We start from the raw sequence: 27,996 nt of genomic DNA on the forward strand, positions 1-27,996 counted from the left end.
ATTTTTTATTCCATACACCGAGCTCCACAGGATCTTATATGAATGGTGATGCCATTTTCCAAGAGAATTGATTGGTCAGTAGCCTATGTAGGCGGTGCTTTTATATGAGTTGATCTGTTATCTCCAACATAACCTGCTCCAGAGCAGGTTAGGTGTTCAGCATAAGTTACCATGGCAATCTACCCCGGTAAGAAGTGAGCCATCGTCGTTGCTAACCCCAAATCCTGCTTCGTAGTATAGGCCCCTGTTCTGATGACAACGCTGGTGCGGGCTAACTTCATCACTTCAGTAAATGATATACAGTATTTGATTTCACTTTACCTGTTTGGTTGAAAACATTTTAACTGCATAACAGCAACAACAAAGTAAAACAGCTTCGCAAACATAACTCGAGATACTTTATTGAGGCTGCAAGTGCAGGTTGAATGTGCAGAAAGTTATGGATTTTACCATTAAGATTTAGGTTTCTATTCTAAAAACAATTCAATCACATTATTTGGACCGCACTACTACCTTCTCTTGCAAATGGAAACATATAATATTGTCCTGCATACAAAAAGACATTTCAGAAAGCCATTGATACCTATTGTGCACTGAAGATGTAGTAGATTAAAGTGTTGGATTATACTGTGGTTGTTGTCAGAGTTATCTTAGCCAAGAGTTAGATTAGTCTGCACATACGTATGTGTTCCTTTGATAGTTCATTGTGTAGACTGAGGTTATTCGTTTTGCAGTAATTTTTTGCGAGAACCTAATTGCGCTATGTCCCTCAGCAGGTGTTGCATTGTTCATCCAGTGGCCATCTGGGCCTGTAATCCTTTGGAGGTGAACACACTGAATTTGAAAAAGGTCATTGCACAGACACATTTAGTTTGGCCAGACATTGTGTGAGTGTGTGTGTGTGTGTGTGTGCACGCGTCTTTGCCCTCTAACCTTTTTCTTTTGCATTTTGTACCACATGGGTGGGACCTTTTGTAATTTTGAAGTCAGAATCTTAAAGTTGACCTTTTAGGAAAATAATGTTGAGCTTTACAATGAGCAGGCCTGATGCTACTGGACAAACTGCAGTAATAATCCTGTTGGACCATTCATTGTATTTGCTATGGGCTGATGGGCATTAACCTCCTACTTAGCCGCACTGGATCAAAACGGCAGAATATTTTTGTGGTGTTTAATTGAACCAATCTCTAAAAATTTAACTGTAAAACAATAAAATATGAAAATAGAGCTTTAACCAATCTCTTTTTGCACCTGCTACTAGGATTTATGCGGAGATTTGCTACTTAAACGATAAAATATGCAACACAAAAAAGAAAACTAGATGTAGAAATCTTCTAAAAATCCATATTTCTGTAGTTGTATAGTTGATGTTTCATCAGCACATATTTGTTGATTACCTGATAGGTTCCTGATAGATGCTGTCAGCAGCAGTTTGGACTAAATGGCTGAGCGCAGGCAGGGGTGCAGGGGTGCTACCAAAGATTTTGGACCCCATGAATATAATATTGGGACCCATAGATCACCCATGTAGGCTACAATGCTGTAACAAACCACACCTGCAAAACACATCTGACTCCAAATATTAATCATTTATTTATCTTTGCAGGCTGGAGTCTCTACCGATGTTAATTACCTCAACATCATAAATACAACTACCAATATTTTCTGACTGACTCTGCACATACTACTTATGCATACTAATACTATAATTTTGTATATGGTATACTATAATATAGTAATATATATAATATTTGAGGAACTACTTTATGTAATTCGATGCCATTATCATTCTGACTATTTGGTTGAAAGTAGCCTAGTGCAATGTATTGACAGAAAAGTGATTATCCAGTCGGGGAAAATCTCACTACATTATTATTTGTATTATTTTGTGATAATTAGTTATTTATTTTGAATGATCTCTGCTCTGGGAGAAGTAGAGGAGGGTTTAACTTTTACCCCAAAGACTGGCATTTTCCATCATCAGCTCCATGGATTGCTTTGGGTAAAACTAGCTAGCTACTATTAACGAAATACTGCTCACCTTTTTCTCCTTCAACTGATAGAGTTGGGTAGGGCTAGGGAGGACTGATGGTGGGTTTGCTGGAGCTGCATCTTCATAAAGAGGGCAGAACTTATTATTGATTAAAGTATTTCAATTTTGGCTAAATAAACATAATGTAGTGACTGTAAGAATGTTGTAAGTGGATAATGTTGATCTATAGAGTGCGACTGGCTTCAACATTAAGCCAGGATATTATTAACAAAATGCTAACATGGCTGTGTAGGTTTTCCAGGGCACTACATGGGCACTTTCCTTTTGGGTAACAAATTGTAACAAATTGGGTAACAAATTGTCACCCTTTATTCTCCCTTTCAGCCCTTTTGTGCCTGTCTTTCTGGCACCCTGATTCTGTACAGACAGTGCCGGGCTTGACCGAGATAGACTGTCAGCTAGTTTCCACTGTTCCTGACTAGAGAGCGCAGCTAGGTAGCACTGAACCATTCAATGTTTGTACTGAGGGGTGTGATATGGCAGGCTACCTGGATGATTTTAGCAAAAAAGTTAACGATCTATGTTCATGTAGTATTTTTGAGGGCCCCTGTCAGATCAGGGCCCTTGGAATCATCCTAGCTTTCCCCCACTTTAAGACACCCCAGAGCACAGGCAAGACCTCTAGCTGGGTACACGGCCGCTCTTCTGCTGTTGAACCTGTCAGATACTATAGAGAGGCTGACTGGAGAGCAGTTCTCAGCAGTCCTTGAGCTAACATGAAGAATGTGCTGCCGTGGTGCTAACCACCTGGATCTGAGCCAACCAGAGACTTGACTTTGGCTCCCATGGAGAGCCCACTTCTTGAGGTCGTGGTTTCATACCCTGTGACTTTAGTCAGCCACTAACTATAAACTATACATACAATAAACACTCCAGGCACATCCACTTGGCAGTCCTATAGCTAACTTTATCCCTTCAGTATGTATATTAATGTATTATGGTTTGTGTGTGCAGCATTTCCTCTTTGCACACGCTGGACTCCCTGCCTGCTCTTCCTCCATGTTTATTCCAGCAGAATTGTAAATGACTGGTGGGTGTTGAGGATGATCGCATGTGACAGCTAATGCGTAGGGTTGCTGGCAACATGTGTCAGCGCCAGTGTACATTAACCTACATTCAGAGTGAGGCCTTTTTGAATCACACGGGAAAGGAAAAGGTCGCCTTTTGAATAAGATATTTTTTGGCACATTTAATTTCTCTGGACTCACAAGCTTAGTTCATTTGGTTTTTAAGGTTTCAGATTTTAAATGCCAACATCTAGCTTATAGTATGCCATCATTTTAATGATTAGACCCTTCTTGTACTTAACAAGGTGAGGGTAAACAGGAGTCGGATGTGTGCTAACTGTTACTAGAAAGTGGAGAACAGAAGTAAGGAGTATGTGGCATGGAGGTGGCTCAGGTCAGGGTTGATCCCTTAAAGATAATCTCCCTCTCTAGGGATTTGTTTTTCTCATTTGTTCCAGGGCCTCTAAGCTGAGTTTGGAGGTCACCTGCTGTACAGGCAACAGGACCCGAACCTGGCTATAGACACGTGTAAGGAGCCAGGTAGTGCATGGAGGTGGTGGGAGAAAGCACAGTAAGCAGTAAATAGAGTTGAAACATGAATACCAGGGGAGGCCAGGGGTCTAGAGTTCATCCATGCCACTGAAGTCTATAACAAAACCAGTTTTAGCAGCATAGCTTTGAAGTGGTCCATTTGTGTTTATGTTCGTGGCAGTAAGCTAGATTAGAGTACATTTTGAGCCATGTTTCACAAAGGTGGTGAAAACAGGCTCCTTCATGTGTATTTAGTTAGATTTAAGCCAACTACCGTGCTTATTTTTGTTGTTATCATGTAGGTTTATGTTCAGGAGGGAAATGTGATTTAAGTCACTGAGCTGGTATTTCATGTTCCTTCATGTTTTGAACATTGTGTTTATCACCGGCCTCTTGTTTGAATTGTTTCTCTATTTCCCATGCCTGGAAATCAACCTGATGCCCAACAATGTATTTCTCAACATGTCAGCTGAATTGTGTTCCCAGCTGTTTTGTGGCTGTTTCTGTTTTCAGCAAAGGATCTTGGAAACTAAAAACAGAAACTTTGGGGATCTGAGAACATAACTTCTTTAAGGCAGTAAAGACACTTTTGTCACAGTCGATCAAAACAGTGGTGCAAGACTGCTGCATAAATGAATAGCAGGGTTGTTTTCGTGGGGATGTATTAAGCATAGTAATGGTCATATTTGTGTTGTGTTGTTTTGTATTGTAATTTGTTCATGTTACATGTACAATTTTTTGTAGGGTTGTTGTTTTGCATTACACTACATTTTACAGGCTTTTTCTAGCTCTGAAAAATGTCTCTCTAAATGGAGAAAGTTTTTGAGGTAACCAAGCTAATGTGTGGGATCTGCACCCATAAACCTTCTTCTCAGCCTTGTATAGAAACATTACTTCTAAAGCTCAGATGCAAGATCCATCTAAACTGAGTTCCTTGCAGTATTGGAGATCTTTGGCCTGGTTCATGCTTTGTGTATAAATGAACTCTGTGGACTGCATATGGTCAGAAATGAACGAGTGGTTGTGTTGACCCCATAAACTGTATAGGAACTGTTTACTTTTCTTGTTGTGGCATTATGCAAAATGTTTTAGAAATGTTAATACGGCTGCATGAAAGTTTTTGAGTTTTTGTGTGCTGTTTGAAAAGTATGGACATGCATACCAGCATTCATCAACAGTACGTCAGCATTCACACAGAGTTTAATTATGTCGTGCTACACACAAATTATGAACAAAGCTGTGGGCACGCAGTGGCATCCCATGCCTAATTTTATACTGTATGGATGTAATGAGTCCCTTGCTGCCCTTTACAGGCATGAATTACGGGAGTTTCCAGCCACGATAATCCTCCCCACCAGATAATAACACCCTGCCACATCTCCCTGAGATTTGTGCCTGCATGCTTTAGCATATCTCAGGTGATTAATTTAATTCACTATGTGTGACAGTGAGTGATTTAGGTGAAGTTAAAATGGTCAAACAACCCTGGTTAGGTAAAAGCAGCTGAGTTACACTCCTGCTGCCTTAAAGGTATTTACTGTCTCAATAAGACCCCTCTGCCATTCAGCTGTGGTTGCATACTGAAGAAAAGGTGAAAGTTCAGCAAAGAGTGGCTGTGAAGTTGGTTTACGTAATTTAAAAGTCAAAGACAGGTACAGCTTCAGACATGTTGAGTACAAACTGGATACTGTTTGTAGATCAGAATGATATTGTAGTCTGTTTCCACCCATAGACTGAGCCTCTATCAACTCCCTAAAGAGGGCTGAGTGTGTGTGTGTGTGTGTGTGTGTGTGTGCGTGCGTGTGTGCATTTCTGTGACTTGTCTCATTTCTTTGTTTACACTCAAAACAGTGGATTTATAGGAGAAAGATAATCATGATTTGCTGTTATGGGGAAGGTCACTTAAAGTTTGTAGGCATAAGCCTTGGAGGGGAGACAACACAACAGCTTGGAATTTAAACAAGGAATGCAATCACAGCTGGGATGCCAGATTCCATCAGAAAGCAAATTTGCCATTTCTGCTGTGAACTACATTTTACTTGATGGTGAAATCGCCTCATTTGCCCTGTATTTTAAGTCTTTATCCGTTGTATTTTACCAGAAAATATAAGCAAAATTATAACCTTTGAGAGAGAAAATGACTATTTCTCCCAAAGGGAATGTATGAAACCCTCATGCACAACATTTTAAGGTTATGATTTTTTTTCTTAACCGTTAGTGGCAGCCAGTCAGAGTAGATTATACTGTAACCTTAACACAAGTGTAACACAAGCCTGACAAAGAGGAAATCTCCTATTTCTGTGTGCTCAGGTACTCTGCCCAATGCCAGGGTCACCTTCACCAGGAAAAATAAATCCCTGGTGGCTCTCTAACGCTACCCATAAGACCTCTCTCCCTTTGAGAGGCGGTGAGTGGGTGTCAACCTAATGTTTATACTGTCTGCTCATGGTTATGTAAGCCATTTTGTTCTCTTTCTCTACATCTCCCTCAGCTTGTTTAAACTAATCTACCTTTACCTTTCCAATGTGCCAAGTTGTGTGTTACATAAATATTCTTTGAACTGGTCTAGCTTAAGGTTTTTCAGCATGCCAAGGTGTGTATTACATAAATATTGTAGGCCAGACTGTAGAGAGGTACTGTACCGTGGAAGCTGTGTTTTTTTTTTTTTTTTTTTTTGCAGAGTCAAGGATGCTTCTCTTTCATGAGGGGGCAGGTTCAGGGAGGCTGTGGTACTTGTCTGAACTATCCCTGTGATAACAGCCAACGAGTCAGTGTGTCTACTCAAACACACACACAAATTTATCTTTACAGTGGGCGGTTGGCTCTACAGCAGTGTAAATACAGGAAAGTACACAAGTGTATATGTGTTTGTGGCAGACATTGTTACATGCATGATGAGGACATTGTTTTTCTATACAACAGAACTCTCCCTGTGGTTCAGCTGCTTGTTTACTGACTCTGTCATACTAATGTACTTATGTGGGTCACAGGGTTCATTCTTACTATGTGGGCCCTGCTGTTCTCCATCATACAGCCATCTCACGGCCCATTATTCACCCATAATGATGTTATCTTGATAACCTCAGAATAACTACATGACTTCCTCTGTATCTCTAATTTGTCAGTTTTCTTTTACTTCATGCTCCGTTTCTATGGCAACTAATTGTTCTAGCCACGCTCGGATTACTTTTGACCTTTTCTTGTGACCCATGTTGACCTGTTTACAGTTAATGGAGATTTTATAAACTCGAAGAGAGAAAAAAAGAAGAGGAAGGCTCCTTCAAATGTCTGCTGTGTTTATCAAGTGCAATATTTCCGGATTCTGATAAATCTTAATCAGTCATCCTTTCTGGTCTTAGCTCTCGCTGATTTAGCATTCCTTCCACAGCTGAGAGAGGGTGGAGATATTTGAACCATTTGGAGAATGCTCTCAGTGTGACATCCGAATTACTTGTAGAAAGGCATGAGGCCAATTTGAGCCCAAACATCTGTTTTGTGGTTTGGTCCTCACACATTTTAGTGGGCACATTAGGCTTCGTCTGGCTTCAAGCTCTCACATTTCTTTTCCTTTGTCATTTCATTAATATCTTCCCTAAGCAGCATGTTGGTCTGGGAAGCAGTGAAGAGGACAGCAAGAGTTTTTGGTGGGAAGAAACAGGCATTGTGTGTACTCGCACTCATCTGTATCCTCATGGGAAATAAACAGCAACTAAATCAGTTGTTAGCTTGTGTGTTATCTTTAAAGATGAAAGGACACTGAGAACAATGAAACCGCTGCCCTGGGGTTTCTGTAGGAAGGGAAAAAAGCAACAACTGGAGCGAAGAATGAGACCTTTGATCTGTGCAGTCAGTCCCATTGAGTTAGTCTGAGACTGTACCCAGAAATAGAGAAGACAGGGGTCAAGAAAAAAAGTCCCAGTCCCAGTTCAAAAAGTGCAGTAGCCTGCACAAAACTGCAGAACTTTTTTGGATAATCATAGATATTATTTTCAGAGATATTTTTATGGATATTATATAGGATTTTTTTGACACAAGGTTCTGCATGCAGGAATTAACAGTTTGAACTGCCGGCCTTAATATGGTGTTACTTCCTGTGGTACATCATTAGGTAAGCCTTCATTCAAACAGATAGCAGTTGCAACCTCTGAATATTTCAAGCTATGAAAATGACAAACCAAAGAGGAAATTCATTTGGCATGTTCTCATGGCCCAGTGGTGATGCACACCATTTAACCACAATGTCCCAATTTTGATTCTGACTGGAGACCTTTGTTGCATGTCATTCCCTTATTCTCTTAAGCTCATTAAAACATATTTCCATGATTATTCTTGCACATACTGCATGCTGACAAACCATAGGCTAACATATCTGCTGAAACATCCTGATTTGGGAATGTCTAGTAGCTTGTGTTTAGTTTTGGGCTACTGGCAGCCGTTGGTGCACAGTCACTGCAGCCTGGCCTGTCTGCTCTGGTTTCATAAGCAGAGAGAGTGAATGACCTATATACTTCTCTAAGGGAGGGGAAGTCACCTTGTTGGTGGACCAGCGGGCAGGCAGGCTGGCACGCAGCGACAAGGTTTTAATGTGCGGCACTATTAAAGGGTTGACTACTGACTGGATATTAGAAGCATACTTTAGAGGGACCTCTCATTTGCTGTTCGTGTTAATCTTGGCCGTAAACTTTGTGGGGCTGTTTTTCTTGTCATGGATTGTCTTCTTGTTAACACTGCTTTGTAACCATGTGAAAAGACCAATGTATGGGGGAATATTCAATTGATTAACACGCTGAAAAACACATCTTGACATGGATTGGGTTTGTGCATGCACACATACACACACTCACACTCACATTAGCTGAAACCATGGGGCCCAGTGCCAGAAAGATCTAGTCAGACAAACACCTCACCAGAGACTCCTCTAAGCGTCCTAACAAATTGAATGTGTGTGTAGATGGACAAGAGGGAATTAGATCAGTGGTCCTGATTGTATCTGAGTGTGCTGTTGCTGTACCCCTTTCCAGCTAGTCCCCTGGAGGAAATGTGTGTGCATGAGAGAGGGAGGGAGGTAGAGAGACGGAGAGGAGGAGAGAGAGTGCTTGGCAGCTGGTTTGATGAAGGATGTAAGGAGAATGTTAACCAGACAATCACCTTGCATGTTATTGATTGAGATGGGAGAGAGGTAATTAGCACAGAAAAGAAGGGGAAGCTGAGGCCACTTTTAATGTTTTGATACAAGGTGTTCTCTCTTTGTACCCATCTACATGTTGTGTTCGTTGTGTGTGTGTGTGTGTGTGTGTGTGTGTGTGTGTGTGTGTATGCACATGAAGGGAAATGTTTCATCAAACATTATACTGTATATCCTCATTTTTCCATAGGAGTAAACCTAACCTTAAATGCATGAAGCTTTTAATCTACTAGAATGTAAATGTATATAATTTTTTTTATTATGTGTGAGTACCAAAAGATTCAGTGTTATTCCGTTAACAAGTTGCATAAATAAGTAGCATACCCTAATATAATGTGCACATTCCAATTTTACTCACACCATTTAGCTCCATGCCATGTGCATGCATGGAGCCTCATCCATAGGGCATGCTTGCTCTGTAAACTGATTAAACCATGTCATGTTTCATACCAGATTTTATTGGGTGGCCTGTTCTGTTTTCAAAATCTACCTGTCACCTGCCCTCTGTTGTTTTCCTTACATCTCCATTTAGCAGAGCTTGGTCTGAGAGATAGATTTAGTCTTAAATGTCCCTGGGTATGTATTGGATATAGATGTTTAAAAAGCTTAGTATATAGCTTAGCATCAAATCTACATATAGTATACTGACTAGAGCCCAACTGATATTGGATTTTTGAAGCCAATACTGATGTTGACATTTGAGAGTTTAAAAATCTAAAATCTTCATTTTGTTTTGAATAAATACATAACATAAACAAAATTTTTTGATAAGGAATCTTTAAATTTGAAATGAAAACATTGTGGCCAATATATATATATAATAGTTAAAAAACAAACCATGTAATGGTTTCAATGTTTCTGAATGATATCAAACATATCTTTGGCATCTTTCTGTACTGCAATTTCATGTTACTTATTGGCCAACATATATGTCGATACTGATCAGTCAGTCAGATGTAATACTGGCACTGTGCAGTTGTTCTATTAATCTGTATTGACAATAAACATAATTTATCAAATTAAGGTCTTACCAACCTCAATTTGCTCATATTGGAGTTTTGAATAAATGTCTATAAACTGACAAAGCTACTACAACCAATGACATCTAAGCAGAAGGTTAACCAACTAAACGGCTGCAACCAAACTGCAATTAGACAATACAAACATATCAGAAGTAAGCCTATATGAGACATGAAATACATGCACTGAATCTGAAAATTTACCTTGATTTAGGTCATATTGTCCAGCCCTACTTTGTGTGCACTGAGAGTCCTTTTCAGTTCTTTAAACACAGTAGTAAACTGCTTTGAGCATGCCTTTTTTGTACCTGGATTGATAATAGATTGACTCTAGACAGACATCATCCATTACCTTTGACACCTATTACCGTGATGATCCACATGGTCTCATTTGCAGGAATAGGTAAACTGCAACTCTTAACCAATTCTCCCATTTAGCACTGCATCAGTAAGAACATACTTTACATCCCGAGCTTTAATGGTCATCTAATTGTAGAAATCAGTCAGTAGTGAAAGCAGTAAATGATACCGAAGTAAACTGAATGCCTTGGATCAGGCAGAACTGACTGTCTTGCCTGTTGGTTGTGGCTCAGAGTGAATAACGACAGCATGCCATGCTACTTACAGTACAGCACACGTCAGTATTGATTCTCACCTTTGATCTTTGACCCTGAACTTGTTACAGTATTACACAGTAACATTTTTGCTTCATCATAGTTTGCGTTTTGTCAACCACTCAACACTTTTTCCAGTGCCTCACACTTTTTATGCCAGAGAAGGGGACAAGTGTGTTGGATCCTACTTAAATTTGACATCCTGCTCTGTGTCTCTTTGCTTATTGAATTTAAATAATCTCTGCTATAATTCTGTCATTGTCATCTTTGTAAGCCTGGTGAAGCTATAAATCAGTTGAGTGCAAAGCCCTCCTCTCTTGGTTGGCAGACATCTTTATGGCTAGCCACATTGTGCTGCTACTGTACTGTGGGTCGTAAAACCCAAGAATGTTTCACAATGTGTATCAGGCTGTAGCACTGTTAGGAAGGGGACAGTCTGCCCTGGCTTTGTTGGTGACTTTTGAAAATTCTTTGTTGATTTATGTCTGGCCTGAAAACTCTTGTGTGTGTGTGTGTGTGTGTGTGTGTCCTTTCAGCTCGCCACTGAGACAACCGTCCTCAACAGCCAAAGTGTGCCTGGTTTGTGGAGATGAGGCATCAGGATGTCACTACGGTGTCGTGACATGTGGAAGCTGCAAAGTCTTCTTCAAAAGAGCAGTGGAAGGTATGGCATTAAATCATGTTCAAACAAGATATCACTGGTTAGGTCTTTTCTAGAGTGGCTGAGGGAGCTTAAAGCCCAGTTCAGACCAAAGATTCACAATGAGACGAAACTGTTTTAGAACGTTGCAGTGAAAAGATGCAGCAGTCTAAACTGGCCAGTCTCAGCTCAACTCAAGCCGGCTGATGGCGTAGCCTGCGACTCATCTTGTCAAGTCGCCAGTGGCTGGTTTTAGAACGTAAGGCACGTCACCTGTTTCAACAGCCAATCAGCTCGTAGAAAAGTCAGCTGATCAAATCAGTAAACTGTCAGCTGGTCGAAATGGCAGACTTTGGACGGAGGAAAGAGAGGATCACCTCATTAATTTGTTTGAGAAACAGCCATGTCTGTATGACACAAGCCTTAAAATTTACTCAAATAACACAAATCAACAAACAAACTGCCCTTTGTCACATATTGCACAACGGCAATGTATGACTCTCATTTTTTTTATGTTTTCACCATTTCATCAATCCTAGAAATGCAACTGTAGCAAGTAACTCACTATCACTATCCTCATTCATATTTTAAGATGCTACAAATGATATCCAGCTGCAAAAAAAGCCTGAGAAGCCAGTTAGAACGGAAGTACAGAGTCGTTACTATGGAGATGATACGCCGTCTCTTTTGGAACATCAGTGACGAGTTGTCAACGTATTCATCAGTTTTTGTGTCATCAAGAAACTTCTGTTGTGTTGAACCTGCAGTATTTCTGTATATGTTTGTGTTATTTAAACTATTATCCTAAAACTTATGCTGCATTCAAGTCAAAGTCAAATGTCGGAATTGGCAGGCTCCTTGCATGCATAAATGAAACAGAGGAGGAAACAATGACACATGAACATATTATTTTAAGGCACTTTTATACTTGGAAACGTATCTTCATATTCCATTCACTAACCTAATACAATACTGTAGTCCACAAATACATCCTACCCTCCTCCTCTATTGTTTGAAATGTAGCCTAATGTGCGCTTCCGTGGGTGCTGCCATTGTTGTGTGACGTCAGACAACTGCTTCTTCATGAAGTTGGAGGAGATGGATTTGCCCCAAGTAGGAACTCTGACTTTAGGTGGCGTTTCATAACACTTTTTCTAGTAGGAGGTCGGAAATTTTTGAGTTTTGTGTCAGTATTATGCTGTTATTCAGCAGGTTTCATTCATATTGCATTACGCCAAAATTGGCTCTCACAGTTGATTCAGTGAATATCAAATCATTTCAAACAATATCACCTTAACTGATAGTGTGGCCTTCAGAATTATTGGAAAACATTCTGCTCAGATTATTACAGTAGTTTGTTGGGGAGTACCTCAAGTCTAGTAAGTTTACATTTGTGGTAAAAGCTTACAGCTTTTCCAACTGGGAAATATTAATGAGAAAATGTGTGCTTTTTTCCTGATAGTTCCTAACAGTTCAGTCAGACAAGTACATGGTGAAAAGCAATGAAGCAGCTTGTTCTTTCCATTTAGGCAGCATACAGTGCTGATAATTTTTGCAATAATTATTAACCAATATTTGATGCTGGTTTTATTTGCACCACATTTTTATTTTATGCAAATACTGTTCTCAGTAGACCTTCTACATATTTATTTTTTTCTAAAAGATCATTAAAATTACCAAAAACATTTGTACATTACATTTATAGACTGTGACCAAGTTGAGTGGCACATCAGAAAAAAAAACATTCAGTGGGTAATTCTCCTGCAGGCATCCTTTATGTTATATTTAGCTTTAGGAAAATCAGCATCAGCCATAATGTGCTTTTCATTTCGTGCCTGTTGCCCAAGGCGTTGGCTTAACTGATGAGTGTTTGAATGCAAAACATATGCTTACACACTCAGTGCAGGCGAAAAAAAAAAAAAAAATAGAGCAAACAAGCCTGCCAGCCAGCCATCAGGCCCTCTAGGTGTTTTCCTGACCATTGGAGGAATTGGATTCATTCCCAATCAAATCATGCCTTAATTTGATGATATTTACACACTGTCATTATGGAGACCTGAAATCAGATTATGTGTCTGGGGTTATCGAATCAGTCATGCCATTGTTCTTGCTTTAAGCGTGGCCAGTGGAGAGCCAGTGGCAGACGCTAAAGATCTGACTTTGTGTGAGAGTGCTAGTCAGGTGAGGCTCTGAAGAGCTCAGATCTCTATAGGCTCTGTGATTAACACTACTAAAATCCTATTTGTCACTCATATGATATATAATTATACTGAAATTGACTCATTTCAAATCTCTTTATGAGTATCTCTCCATTTTTGGTTTCCTCTTGATTCTGCACTGCCAAACAACTGCAACTGTGCAAAGCATAATAAGGGCAACCCATACAGTGCTGTGATGTCATCATGGTTGCGTGCAACGTGTACGCCCTTCTCATGTGCAAAGCGAGCTGTTACCTTACTTGACCCTCCACAGCTGCTGCTGAGGTGGAAAGAGAGAGGTAAGTTGGAGGGAGGCAAAGGATGAAAATACTGAGAGAAGGTGAAGAGAGATAGAGGACAATGAAACAGATACAGTGAGGGAGGGGGGGGACAAAGAGAAAGTCAGACGCAGGCAGAGAGATAAAGAGAGGAGGAGCCGAGAGAGGGAGTAAGAAACACGGGGAGGGATGGAAAGCGATGTGTCAGCATTGAGTGTCTGAGAGGTGTAAGTTAGGACGTGAGGAGACGTTTTACTCCTCCCCTCTCCCAGTATTTCCTCCTCCTTCTCCTCCTCTTTTCTCTCAAAGATAAAAACTTAGACTCGGCATGTGAGATATAAAAGAAGACTGCAGAGAGTGGGCATCTGTGCAAGGGGAATAATCCAGCCCATGCTTAATTTCTTTTGGCACCGCCTGCCTCAGGGGATACAACTTTTCGGTCGGCTGTAGCTCATTAGACGACTAACTGGCTCACAGCCCTTTACTACAGAGCTAGTTAGCATTCTGGAGTCATCAACAAATCAGATTAAATCCTCTGACTGTGGTGGGTCCCGTTTCCCCTTTATCCAAGTCAGACAAGTCATTGCTAGGTAGCTTTATTTTACATCACCAGAGCTTGGCACAGTAATTCTTCAAAGTCTACGGTTTACATTTAGACCATCTGTTTGGAATATCTCCTGGCCGCATCGGCCTTTTACTGTCCAAATCTGTGCACTTACAGTCCACCTCAAGAGGAAGAATATTCATTCCACTTCATTTTTGTCATATCTAGCAGAAGGCACAGCCAACTAACTGTACACGATAAAGTTTATAACCATGGTCCCAGCATACTAAATTATGTGCTGCGAACTCTGGCTGTGAGCTTTTCAAAATGCCCTCAATTCATTATTTAAGCATTCACATGTACACACACTTATTTCATAAAAGAAACATTCATCCACCAGCTCAAGTCATCCAGTTTATCTTGTACAGTATGGCAGCTCTTACACTCACATTTTATTTACTGCCACACTTTAGATGGACTTGTATAGTAAACAAACAAGAGGGGTAATAACTTTTATGAAGTTTTGCAGTTGTATTGCTACTGTTGACTCAACAGTCACAAGCAAACATGCAGCCAATTTATAGACTCTATTGAAATGAATGAATTCTTCAGTATAAACGTTTATCCTGCGCTGTGGGAAAATGCCTTCTGACACAAAACAGTTTGTAAATATGTGTTATCATCACTAATGTGGAAATAGCTGAATGCATTTGTGTGCTTCTCTCCTGCATCCATTCCACTAAAGACTAGTTTGTTGATACAAGACAGCTGCACTCAATAAATGACTCCATGTGGAGCGCATTTGAAGAGTTGAACGCCAGCTTATTATTCACATGTCATCAGTGGCTTGGCATGTCTGCTCTTTGTAATAATACTAGGCCCTGCTTTTAGCTCACTAGCTGTTTTTGCTCTTCTCTTATTGAACTGAGAGGTTTACAGAGACATTAGTCAACCTTGTTATGGCCTCACTGTGTTCTGCAATGTGACTGGGTCGTGGTTTCCATGGCGCTGGTGTCAATCTAGAAACCTATTCTTTGGTACGCCTTTGTGGGAGAGGTCATCTGAGGACATGTCTCACACCGTTTCTGTTTTGACTGGCAGCCCTTCTGTCCAATCACATGTTTCTCAGCTCAGGCTGGGGAAATAAAGGCCTCCCTCCAGTGCCAGAGTGAATGCTTCAGGTTGTGTGTGAGAGGCTCATGTAACAACAGCTGGAGTGAAGCCATTTAGCAGTGTTGCCCTGATCCCAGCTCCCCAACACAGGTCTCACATCGGAAAATACATACAAACACAATCACAAGCACAAACTTACCATGCACAAATGCATGGGGGCACACATTTCTTCATAAATAGTAAAGGAATGCAGGTGTACAGCATTAGGTAGAAATTTAATCTGTTAAGCTTACTGTAAGTATGTGTGTGACCCACATTGCTAATAGGCATTTAGGTTGGAGAATGCAGCCTGAGGAAGGGTCTCTCTATGCAACCTAGATACATTTGTGTGTACATTTTACATCCTTCCTGCTTTAAAAATAGACACAAGGGCATGCAATATATTAGGGCTGGAACCAATGATGACAACAAATCTGCCAGTTGTTTTTTCCATTAATTCATTAATTGTTTAGCCTGTACAATTTTAGAAAATAGCAAACAAATGCCCCTCACACTTTTCCTGAAGCTAAGTAGACATCTCCAAATTGCTTGTTTTGTCTGACCAACAGTCCACAACACAAATGTATTCAATTTACATGATGTAAACAGAGAAACACAGAAAATCCTCACATGTGAGAAGCTGGAGCCAGCAAATGTTTGGCATTTTGCTTGATAAATTACTTAAATACTCAATTATTTAAGTTGCTGTTGTCAAATGACTAATCAATGAATTGACTAATAATTTCAGCAATACACTATACAGTATTCACAGCATTCTGCCCATCTATGAAGCCTCTTATTACACTAACAGGTATGCTGTATGTTTGGTGCACGTGTGATGATATAACTCACTCATATATGCACATACTACTTCCCTCATGCCCTCAGTTCCCCTGGCCTGGGCTGACCTGCAGGCCTGATGGTCCTCCAGAGGATATAATCTGACCTCCATCTCTTCCTGCTCCCTGGTGATACCTTTGTTCTTTGACATCAATGCAAAAAGGATCCAGCGCAATCAGTGGGTTACACCTTTTGTGTTCAACCAAATAAGTGCCAATCTGATGGGCTTTATCAGTGTCTTCACTGGTGATTGGTACTACAGATTGTTGTGGCATTACTTTTTGATGCCAGTATTGGCTTTTTCAAAGTCTTAGTGTACCACATACTGTGCTGTAAATGTCAAATGCACCTGCTCTATATATAAAAACTACATATAAAGAAGAAGAAGAAAATATGAGTTTAATCTTTTAGATAGGCATTCAAGTAATGTTTCAATAGACAGAAAATTATGTTTTCAAAATGGCTTTGATGAGAAAGGAGGTGCAGAGAAGTGGACATATTTTTGTTGTAACTTTATAGTCTGAAAACAGCAGCGAGGCCTCTTTGATGTATTTGATTTGGAAGAAAGTCAAATGTTAAATGTTTTTAACCTCTGGTTGTAAGACCATGCAAATGTTTTTATAAATAAAGAAAGGAATAATGTTATAATGCATTGTAGATGAGAGTACTGCAAGATATATTTTGAATTCTAACTGCTTTTAACACTGCCATAACTGGCTGCTTTATCGAGGTCTAAATAATGACTAAACGCATTATGTACAAAGGCAGCAGATGGGGAAAATCTTTGTGAGAAGGAAATGCATGGGACAACTGAGATATAGCACATTATTATAGAAGTGGAGACATTAGTAAACAAAATAACAGCTTCTAGTTACATTCTATTTTAACTTCTGCACCCTCTTTTTATAATGATCCAGACAGGGAAACTTAATTGTGTAGAGCCCCATCCAACACAGCTGTTTGTGTGTTGTCCAAAGAATTGGAGTAGCAGTGCTATTGCAAGGCAGTGATTTGCATACCGCTGGCCCAGTTGTAACAACAATTACATCTCTGAGAGGCCTATTTTTTGGTTGTTTGGGATTTTTTTGGCTATGTAATTTAGGTTGCATAAATACCGATGAATGACGATCACAGAATTGCCCAAATGCTTTGTGAGTGGATAATTAAATGGCATTAATCTATGAGACTGACATAGATTTCAGCACATCCTTTAGTTATATCCCATCTTCCATCAACAGTACCGGCTTGCAACTAAGAGATCTGCAGCAACTGCTAAATGCCATTCAGAGAGTCACAGTAGTATTATTGATGTGGGTCAGCTACTGTATCTGAGAGGCTAATTTCACAATCAGGGGTCTGACCACTTGTGAGTGGCTATTTAAAAATGATAGTTTAAAGGCTGTATTTTAGCAAAGGCCTGAAGTCTGTCTGTCTTTTTTTTGGAAAGCAGATGTACTGTAGCTGTGCTGGTGGCAGGAGGACTGCAGGGCAGATTACTCTTGTTAAAGTGGGGTCCCCATAGGAAAGAGTATTTCCCTTTCAGAGGAATATCCTCACAACTGATGTATGCTGGAGTTGACAGACAACAGAGACTACTCAGCGGGTTGTTGCCAGATTGTGAGATCATTAGCTAAAAGTAGACGTGAGTGGACTCCATTAAAGAACTCTGAGGGTTGCCATTAAATGAACAATGCTGACAGAGTACATTGTACCAGCAGACAGGAGTTTTTGGATTGATGTCAAATTTAATATAGTATCTGAGGAATCTTTGTCTTTTTCATGTAGAATTATATGAAAATATCTTGATAGGATTTGGCATTATTAAATGTTTTTACCGTATAAAGAGAAGTTATTGATTTTTGGGTAAGATGCACATGGAAATATGAGTCAAAATGAATTCACTAACCACTTTCATAAGAGAAAGGATTTTTTTTTTTAATTTTCCAAGGTAAGACTGAAAAAGTGTCATTCATCAGTAAGCCCGCCACGTGCCTGGTTGATAAGCAAATGCACATATTCAGAGGTAAACATGCTGTGCGAGGGCAAGTGAGTGCATGCACACACAGTGCATAAATAAACAACTTCTCTCCCTTTCAGATACACATACAGTCGCGCACATCCACACACCATCGGACTATGACTTCGCCTGTCTCATGATGTGTATTTCACTCTAACAATTATTAACAAGATTCACGGGAATGAGCAAAACAGTTGACAGGAAGGCTCCAGAGTTTTCAGAAATGCCATTTGGTCCGGCCTATCCAAGCGAGAGCGTGTGCGTTGTGTGTGTATATGTATGTGTGTGTGCGTGCACAAGGGGGGTGGGAAAGGGGATGGCTGCGTTGTGTGTTTCCTGTGTCGCAGTTTACTGTTTTTTAGAGCAAGAAAAATGGGCTTATGTAACGGTCATGTGATTTAGCCAGAAATAGTGGTGGGGCTACAGCTGCTGCCTCTCCTCCTGCAGCTCGGTTCCTTGGCTTTTGGCAGCAGCCAGACAGACACACTGCGCACTACTCCTGCTAGCTCGGAAAACAACTTCTGCTCAGTCCTACACACAAATACAAATACTGTACTGTAGATGCAACAAAGGCAATGTACAGAATGTGCATATTTGAGCAAACTGCATGTAAACAACGCACAAGCTTTCATGCTACAACACTCAAGTCTATGCCAGAAATCTCGGATACTTCTGAAGAAATAAACGATACAAGACAAACATGCAGGAAAATACAGACAGACAGATATGCACTGACATGCAAACATGTGCGTACAACCATATACACCATCTGAGATGTACACACAATTTTAACATCAACCCTACCAGAGCTAAGCCATATATTGGGGTCATTGGGGTCACTACACCACACTATACCACGCCATCTGGGTTGTGTCAGGATTTCCATGTTTGTGTATTTGTTTGTGAAAGCAGATACAACATTTGCAGTTTTTTTTTAATTGCCAAGTGGAGCATTGGCTGTGTGTGTATGTGCATGCATTTGTGTCTGTGTGTGTGTGTGTGTGTGTGTGTGTGTATGGGAGTGAGAGAGTGAATGACTGTATGTGTGCACGAGCATCAGCCTGCCTGTGTGTGGGCGTATGGCGCTCTGAGGCTGGCGGACGTGTGGAAAAAGGGAAAAAAGAGGGATGGATACGCAGGCGTAGAGACGGAGAAGAGTGGAGGAGGAGAGGAGTTGTACAGTGAAGAGGTAGTGGAGCGGAAGGAAGCGCTCTGAAATGGGAGATCATTGGGTTTAGCTAAGGGCTAGGCAGGAGGCAGGAGGGATTCTCGCCATGTTAGCATCACTGTCACGAATGGTCTAGCTACAGCCAGTGTCCTGGTTCCAGCAAATGTTAATACCCTCATGCCATATACTGTAAAATACACCATTAGTCATGCGTTGTAGAATGTGAGAGTGGAATAATAACAATTTCAATCATTTTCACAGTGATAATCATGAATTGTAGATCTGTGATATTGCCAGACATTTCACGGGTTTCTGTGTTGACCTACATTACAGTCACCAACAGAGATTCTACAGTAGAATCAAACATTTACTTCACTTCATGTAATCAAATGTATACATATATTATTCAATATTGCATAAGTTAACCTCCCTTATTGCTCTTATTTTATCTCTTTGCTGCACATCACTGCTGTTCTATGTCAAACTGCATGTACGGTTCACCATCGCACTGACGTTGTGTCTTGTCTTTTCGTAGGTCAGCACAACTACCTGTGTGCCGGGAGAAATGACTGTATCATTGACAAGATCCGAAGGAAAAACTGTCCAGCATGTCGCGTACGGAAGTGTCTCCAGGCCGGTATGAACCTAGGAGGTGAGGAGTCACACCCTCATTACATATTTGTCCTGTCACATGTCTAAGATGTGACATTTGAGTCAGCCTCGCTCTGCTTATAAGAAATTATAGATATGGAAAAGTAGGTCTGCCTGTAGTCACAGGAGGCCTGAGGATGCTGAGTCATACAGTAAGATGTTTGTGTGTATGTGTGTGCATATAGTATATCTGAGCACAATATGCATAATGCATATACAGAATTTGTATTTCTCTAAGGAAAGACGACACTGTTGAGAGTGATGTGGTTGATGAAATGTGATAATTTATTGCCACTGGCTTATTCCAATTCAGGATTGCAGTGGCATACTTGATAGGGTTTCAGTCCATTAGAGTTATTGAAATTACAAATGATTTTTAATTTTATGCTCCCCAAGGAAGCTGAATTTAAACATGAATGTGAATGTACTATAGAGAAATTTTTTTTGGTAATGCTGTCAAATTACCTGAGAAAATAAAGGTGGCCAAAGGGGAAAAACACACACACATGCAGCTGCTGCTGTTACAGAGACTAGCCTGAGTTGTTTGCTTCATGCTTTTAATGAATTATTTGAGAGTCTTCTAAATGAATCCAAAGTGAAATATTTGCAAATTGGAATGATATGTATCTATAGCAGTGGGGACAGGAGTTAATGAATGCCTAAAAAAACAACAACATGGATATTTCAGACTAGCTGTACCGCCATGCACTGTAATTTCTAAGCAAGATTCCTTGACTTGCTGTCAAAATATACCATTTGCGAAAATGATTGTAAAGTTTTTTTTCTTAATGATCATCACCTAATTTTCATACCAGTTATTTTTATCTTACCCTGCGGCATATGATACTATAACAGACTTGCACTATTTTTCTGTCATTAAACATTATAGAGATTTTATCTATTCAGATATTTGGTGAGATATTTGATGATGTGATAGTGTAAAAGCTGTGAATATTTATTATTTAAATCTTTGGGGATATTTCAGCGCTTTGGACAGATTCTGTGACTTATCTAAAGTACTGGACAGTATATAGGCTGGCTTATGTAATTTGGAAATGCACTAGAACTCTGTGCTGTCATGTCAAATCAAGTTTAAATTGTATAGCCCAATATCAGATAAAAGATCTAAATGGGCTTAACAGGCCCACAACAGCAACGGCTCCCAAACAAGCTCAAGCTCATTACGGCTAGACTTCTTGGTGAACTTAGCGATGGTGTAGTAAATGGCTGCGGGACTAAGGAGAATAATTTAAACACTTGTTGTTATGCACAGATAATGTGTAAGAACTATCCAGGTGTTCACAGAAAATAGACACACTCAATTAATGATGTGATATAACAAAGTCCCAAACATGGGTAGACTACTATTATCAGTGCAGTATGAAATATGTTTCATTTAGACGGATTTCTAGGACAGCAGTCATTATATTATAATATATTATATTGCTTGGTTATTATCAACAATCATATAAATTACTCCAAGAGTATAGCTACTTAAAATGAAGTGCTCACAATGACTACTAAAATTTCAGTGGATTCTCTTGTTTACATTTTGTTCAAGGCCTGTGCCTTTGAATGTTACAGCTAACATATGACATTTTGTATCCTGGAACCAATCCAAACCTCTGAAAGTACAATATAAAATAAATAAATGGGCACTGATTGGGAAAATCAATTCCAGAAAAGCACTTTATGATACATTTTCAGCACTGTGAATGTGTGTGAACGCTTGTTTTTTATGGCCAATTTGACTTTCACTGTATATATTTCAGTCAACAAAACTAATGGATGTATTATTGAGTGAATGCAGGGTATTAACCGAGTCCATTTTTCTTTGCTTTGACATCACTCTCCACAAGCAAACACAGTGTTGATGCACAGAGAGGATTGTGGAGTGACAGTAATAAACTCACGCTCACAGGGGAATAAGAGCCTACAGGTGGATGCTGAGAGAACTGTGGGTCTTATGAAATACTATATGAGTAACAGCAGTGTAAGTGGTGTTTGGAACAGTATACATGTAGCAGAGGGGTTAAAGGAGAGGTGTAGCAGCTGCATAGCATAGCATAGCAAAAGAGTGGGCACAACAAAGTCAGCTTAGGTGTCACTCAATCACTCATAAACACCTAAACCCTAAAACATACACCAAGCTCAGCACAAAGGAGACTGGGGAGTGACGCCAAAAAACTATGAAACACATTAGATACAGAGTCTGACATTGGCTATATGGTGGCATCTGATGAGTGTACCTGGGCTCCAGTCACCCTCTAACAACTGGGAGGTTATACTGACAACTGGACAGTTTTAATCCCAACAATCCATCATGTGTCAATCATATACAGACACGTCAGTTTAGCAGCAGATAATTATTATCTTAAACATATTACAAGTGCAAAAACATGACTTGGAGTAAACACATCTCCTAGTGAAATGTCATGTAGTGTTGAAAAGCAGCAGATGACCATGAGTCATGAATAAAAGCTGAAGGTTGCCAATGAGTGTGGCTGTATCGTTTGAGTAGCAGCAGTGTAACCCTTTGAATGGCAGCTCAGCTGTTTAGATCAAATTTTTATATAAAGACAAGTAAAGAAAGAAAACCGTCAGATTCCCAAAGAAAGAAAGAATAAAACTATTTTTGTACTGCTAGCTAAATATCAAGTATGTGGAGAAAAGTGAGTGTGACTACCAACCCACAGTTTGCCTTGAAGCCAATATTAAGTGAAAATAATTTCATGTCTAAAAGACAACAGTCAAACCAATTCAGCCCATAGGGCATAAGTACAAAAACATCACTATCACCACTGTGGAAATCAACAGATTAGCATAATTTCAAGCGTTACAAAAATGAGCTCATTCAGTCACTAGCTAGCTAGATGAATCACAGTTAGCTAATACCAATGCAAATACCAGCAGCCTGATAGGAGCAGAGACCTATCAGCCAACAGACGCCATGGCTGGTGAGCTGTGAAACATTAACTGTATCAAGCCTGTACTGTTAACAAGCGCTGCAACAAAGCTGAAACACAACTGGGAAAACAGCCACCAACAGTAACATTAGCCATATAGCTTACTGACACTTTTTTAGCATATTAGCTAGCAACTAGCAATGCTTACTGTGGTGAGGTGAAGCAGGGATTCCCCACATCTCAGCAGGGAAAGTCCTTAGGAAGAGGGACGCTGCCGTCCCAAAACACAGACAAGACAGTGGGACAGGAGACCTCCAGCTTCCATCCTTTTGAAGTAGAGTTTGTGGACAACAGTGAATAAAGACAAATTTCCAACTTTTGGTAGCAGCAGCTAACATTAGCAAACACGAATATTTTCACCAAGTGTTCCAAAGCGGCATGACCGCTCATGTTGGCATGTGAGCTTGTTAATGAACTGCTACATCAGTAGCAGCAGTATAGCAGAGCAAAATACTGGGCCGATCATTTAGCTTAAAAAGTCGGCCTTACTGCACAGGGGGTGTTAAATATAAGTTACAATGCGTAAAATGTGTCATTTGTGAGTGTTGCAGCAGACCTGGAATCGACTGCCTGAACAAGCTGAGAGGCTTCGCTTTATTAATTGTATGAATGTATATTAGCATGTATGTATTTATTTGTTATTTCATCCCTCAAAGATCCCTATCTGTGAATGATTAAACAATACACAGGAAATGAAACATGATTATTGTACTATTGTGTGCTCTTGTTTTGACTGGACTTCATTCCAGATGGACCCTTTCCAATTTGTGATTCACACCCTAACATTTAGAGTTACAACTTCCAAGAAGCGATAACTTACTTCAGATACAGAGATAATAGATTTCCTTGAAAATTGTACTGGGGAAGTTTGATCATCACGCCTTTAACATTGAAGGCGAGAAATAAAAAATGACATAAAATAGAAATATTAAAATAGAACATTTAATAACAGTAGACTATGTATTATATCTATATTTGGCTTTTTGAAATTATACCTATGCAGTATCTGTCACTTTGAAATTATAACCTCAGATTTATGAATGTAAGAAATGCCATCATCAACAATGTGTTAAAGAGGGCTGTTGCGTTCCCCACAGCGCGAAAGTCCAAGAAGTTAGGGAAGCTGAAGGGAGTCAACGAGGACCTGCAGGGCTCTAAGGATGGCCAAACTGCTACAGGTGGCGTTGGAGGCGGTTACCTGTCCTCAGAGAAGGAGCTGAACGCCAGCGCTGCCAATGCCCTGGTGCCCCATGGACCTGGGGTGGTCACACCTTTTCTGCCGCCCTCCATCTGCAGTGTGCTGGAGCTGATTGAGCCTGAAGAGGTGTACTCTGGCTATGACAACACGCAGCCTGACACCACTGACCACCTGCTGTCCAGTCTCAACCGCCTGGCCGGAAAGCAGATGGTACGCATGGTGAAGTGGGCCAAAGTACTTCCAGGTTAGTGACCACTAGAGCGGTGGGCTGAGGCCTTAATGCTGTTTAAGATAGTTTTTAATTGGAAAGGAGTTTTAACAGCAACCTCACAGATATGTGTAAAGAAAAAAAAGTGTGTAAAGTGTATATCACATTTTTAAAGGTTATATTTAATGGAGATGTTTGCAGTATTTTAGATTGTACTGCTAGTCAAATTATTTTCCCCTTTGCTTTTAAAAGTCAATAAAAAGGGCTGCAGTAAATTAATAAGATTAAAGTAGCTTGTAAACCAATAAATTGTATATTTTCAGTGCAATATCATTCCTTTGACCATGCACATTTCAGCCATTTTTACATTTACAATGTTATAATCAATTTAATGTTAACAAACAATTGAAATGTAGTCAGTTTTATTTATGGATGAGTCAAAGAAAGTAGTAAGTAGTAAAAATATCCATAATAAATCAGGGCAAGTCTATACTGTAATTATGGGGTTTTAATCAAGATAACATGCCTACATCTTCACTTTTGATCCCTACATTTTGAGAATGCAACACTGCTAGTTTTGTCAGGGCACACAATTTAAATTCAAAATATTAGGTCAGGAAATTATCCTGTGAAGCTTCAACAAGATTAGGAAGGGAATCCTATTTTACCATTAAATAGAATCAAGATTAAGATTTCCAAAGAGAACTCATTTACATCGTCGTTGTCAGATGTTATGTTGAACAGAAGATCTAATGTCTATCTCATTAATTTTCACCTATAAACCACAGCACAGAAGGAAAAGAAATGTTTGAAAAGGGATAAATAAGTTCCCCTAAAATGCCAGTCAGTAGGAGACATATTGAAAGATGCCTCACAGGTAGCTCTTTGAGACTGTTTAATTTGCTGTATTGCAAATATTTGATACCTCCACGGTGTCTGCTTGCCATATCCGGACGTATAAATAGAAGGGGAGCCAGACAGAAGGGTCAAAATGAGTACCTTCGACTTTCAGATATGCCACTGCCTGCTTTCAGCTTACATTTGGATATGGCAGGGCTAACACACAGGGCAAGATGGAACAATATTGTCAGTACCAACAATATGTTTGCAGGAAAGTCAGACTTGTTTGTCAGCTACATTATTAACACATATCTTTCTGATGTGTAGATACCTTTAAAGTTACCTGAAAAATGGCATCCATCAAACTCTACTAAGTTCATATTTTAGATATCAGCCAGCCCTGTGCTCTTTATTTTATTAACTGAATTCACAGTGTTAAGCCAGGCATTTGACATACCTTTTCTACAAATATATATTTTATAATTATTGTATTTTGCAATTTGATATGCATATTGACTAAAATAGTCCCCAAGCCTTGATAAGTCACTTGTGTGTCCTCAGTTGGCCTATGTTTTGCACGAGGAGGGGTTTCTTGCCAGAGTTTGACTGAGAGTTTGGCAAGTTTCCTATTCGACTCTATTTTTGGAGCTCCATAGACAACATGCCAATAACTGGAGGCCTTGTGGGATTTGCATAAAACAAGAATGGGTGAATACTTCTCAGTGGTTATCATGTCTAAACCAGTATTGGCCCAAAAAAGTACACTGTAGCAAAGATACACGGTACGCAATGCACATGAAAAAAAACACACAAGTATTCGGCTAAAGAAATGCCTCTTAAGTTGGTGCTTAAGTCCAATGCATTAAATCCATGCCTGAGTATTGTCAGCTACATTTAAACAGTGCTTTCTTCTCATCAGCTTTGTCTGTGTATATGTGTGTGTTTTTGTGTGTGTTAGGTTTCCGGGGCCTGCCCATTGAGGACCAAATCACCCTGATCCAGTACTCGTGGATGTGTCTGTCCTCCTTTTGCCTCAGCTGGCGCTCCTACAAACACACCAATGGACAGATGCTCTACTTTGCCCCTGACCTCATCTTTAACGAGTAGGTCCACACTTCCATATCTACAGTATACCACACACATCGCGCTGATGTTATTAAAGTGTACTGGTCCTGACATTTAGCAGTGGCCCAGACATTAAATAATTTTTGTCATAAACAATTTATATTATCTTATTTTCAAAATGTAACAAAGAGACGAGGTCACCCAAGTACCATTTCACCTGTTTTTATAGTACGATGCACCAAGATTTGCAGGTATCTACACATCAGAGATACAAGATTTGAGCAGACGCATTTCTGTGAAGGCCAAGTTTCGTCAGCATTTAGCCACATATAAAATACGTTTGATGTCTGATGTCCTGTGGGGTCCCCAACTCACAAACATGTCTATTACATATGTGAGAAAGAATAATTTGTGTTTCAGAGTATAGAATTAGTAGATACAGTTATTGGTTGTTATTAGTGTTTAGCAGCTTCAGCTATTTTCAGCAGCTCATCTGATGCAAATTAATGCATAAACACCAATTTTGCGGGGGGAATTTGGAGAGTAAGGAGTGTATTTTCCTGCTGTACTATTTTGAGCGTGCCATTAACATACCTGAAAACTATTCAAATGTGGTAATGACATTGCTTTCAGGAAGTCATGGTGTACTTAAAACAAGGTCATAATCTTGCACCTGATTTATGGCACTTCACAAGAAAACACTTTTGTACTTTTTGATGGTTCCTTAATTGCATCAGGCACAGATGATCAAAGCCTAGCAAGGGCAGTCAGTGGCCCACTTGATGTGTGTTAATATGTTTGAACAGGAGAGCAAGTGGAAAGGATGTGTATGTGGGCCTTTTCTCGTTTGAGCTGTGGCGCATGGCTGGTGATGAATTGAATGTTATAGAATTAACCAAATGTTGAATGAGAATAGCAGAACCTCTGTAGGCAGCCTGCTGTAGAGGAGTGGGTTCAATCAAGGTCAGGTTTAAAAGCTCCAGCTAATAGCTTGTGTAAGTCAATGTCAGTGGGTCAGTTTGTCCCAAATAAATAAATAAATAAACAGCAGCGCAAATGCCATTGTGCAACACAGCTTCAGACTCTGTGAGCCTGTGTTGTATCACTGTGAGCTTAGTACAGTTGGTAAAGCATTAGTTTGCCACACCCGAGATCCTCTGATCCTCTAATCAATTTAGTGCCAAGTGGATCACAGTTTATTAAGAATTATGTGTTTCCTTCTGTGAGATGACAACAGCTTTTGGAGAAAATCAAATTTTGTGATCGAGACTTAATGGTTTGTTTCATTTGGCAAATTCAGTTTGGAATACGTTCTAACAGAGAACAATATTAGCATTGCACATGCATTTATGTAATAAATGAATATGTATTAAGATATCTTTTTTTACTGTACAGTATGCTGCTGTTGCTGCATGTGATGAGTTTACAGCGGGCCTGTCCCACTGACAGATGGGCCTCGTACTCAGCTTGACAGAGCAGATAAGATGTAGACCAGCTGGAGATGGTGGCCTGGATTTTGGTCACATGCTTCCTTCTCTGTCAGGGCAGCCTTGATGACATCCCCACTGGCTTTTTGGGCCTGTTATCAGGTCGAGGTGTGTTGCTTGCTTGTTGTTGACGTACAGTAGTCTATCTGTTGTTTAGTTCATTGATAATTTCATAAAAAATGAGGACAAAATTATTCCATAACTTTGCTGGGTCCACTCAGACTTTAGGAGGTTGGACAGTGTACACTTGTTTCCATAGCTACTTAGTGCTTATTGACCCAGGGCATTAGGGCATTTATTGAATAGACTGTCTGCTCACTCAGCTATTAAGAGTG

General features: G+C 39.9%; 2 protein-coding genes across 2 annotated transcripts in view; one reads left to right on the forward strand and one right to left on the reverse strand.

Annotated features, from left to right (window-relative positions):
* Window positions 1–23,385, reverse strand: part of dclk2a (doublecortin-like kinase 2a) — a 153,144-nt gene extending 129,759 nt beyond the window's left edge. Inside the window, exon 1 of the mRNA XM_044190088.1 lies at window positions 23,012–23,385. Coding sequence (XP_044046023.1) covers window positions 23,012–23,201 — 190 coding nt within the window. The 5' untranslated portion in view covers window positions 23,202–23,385. The remainder of the gene's footprint in view (window positions 1–23,011) is intronic.
* Window positions 1–27,996, forward strand: part of nr3c2 (nuclear receptor subfamily 3, group C, member 2) — a 79,353-nt gene that overhangs the window by 35,575 nt on the left and 15,782 nt on the right. The window contains exons 3-6 of the mRNA XM_044190079.1: window positions 10,946–11,073; window positions 19,782–19,898; window positions 23,961–24,305; window positions 26,068–26,212. Coding sequence (XP_044046014.1) covers window positions 10,946–11,073; window positions 19,782–19,898; window positions 23,961–24,305; window positions 26,068–26,212 — 735 coding nt within the window. The remainder of the gene's footprint in view (window positions 1–10,945; window positions 11,074–19,781; window positions 19,899–23,960; window positions 24,306–26,067; window positions 26,213–27,996) is intronic.

The sequence above is a fragment of the Siniperca chuatsi genome, linkage group LG3 (genome assembly GCF_020085105.1).
Source record: "Siniperca chuatsi isolate FFG_IHB_CAS linkage group LG3, ASM2008510v1, whole genome shotgun sequence".
NCBI lineage: Eukaryota > Metazoa > Chordata > Actinopteri > Centrarchiformes > Sinipercidae > Siniperca > Siniperca chuatsi.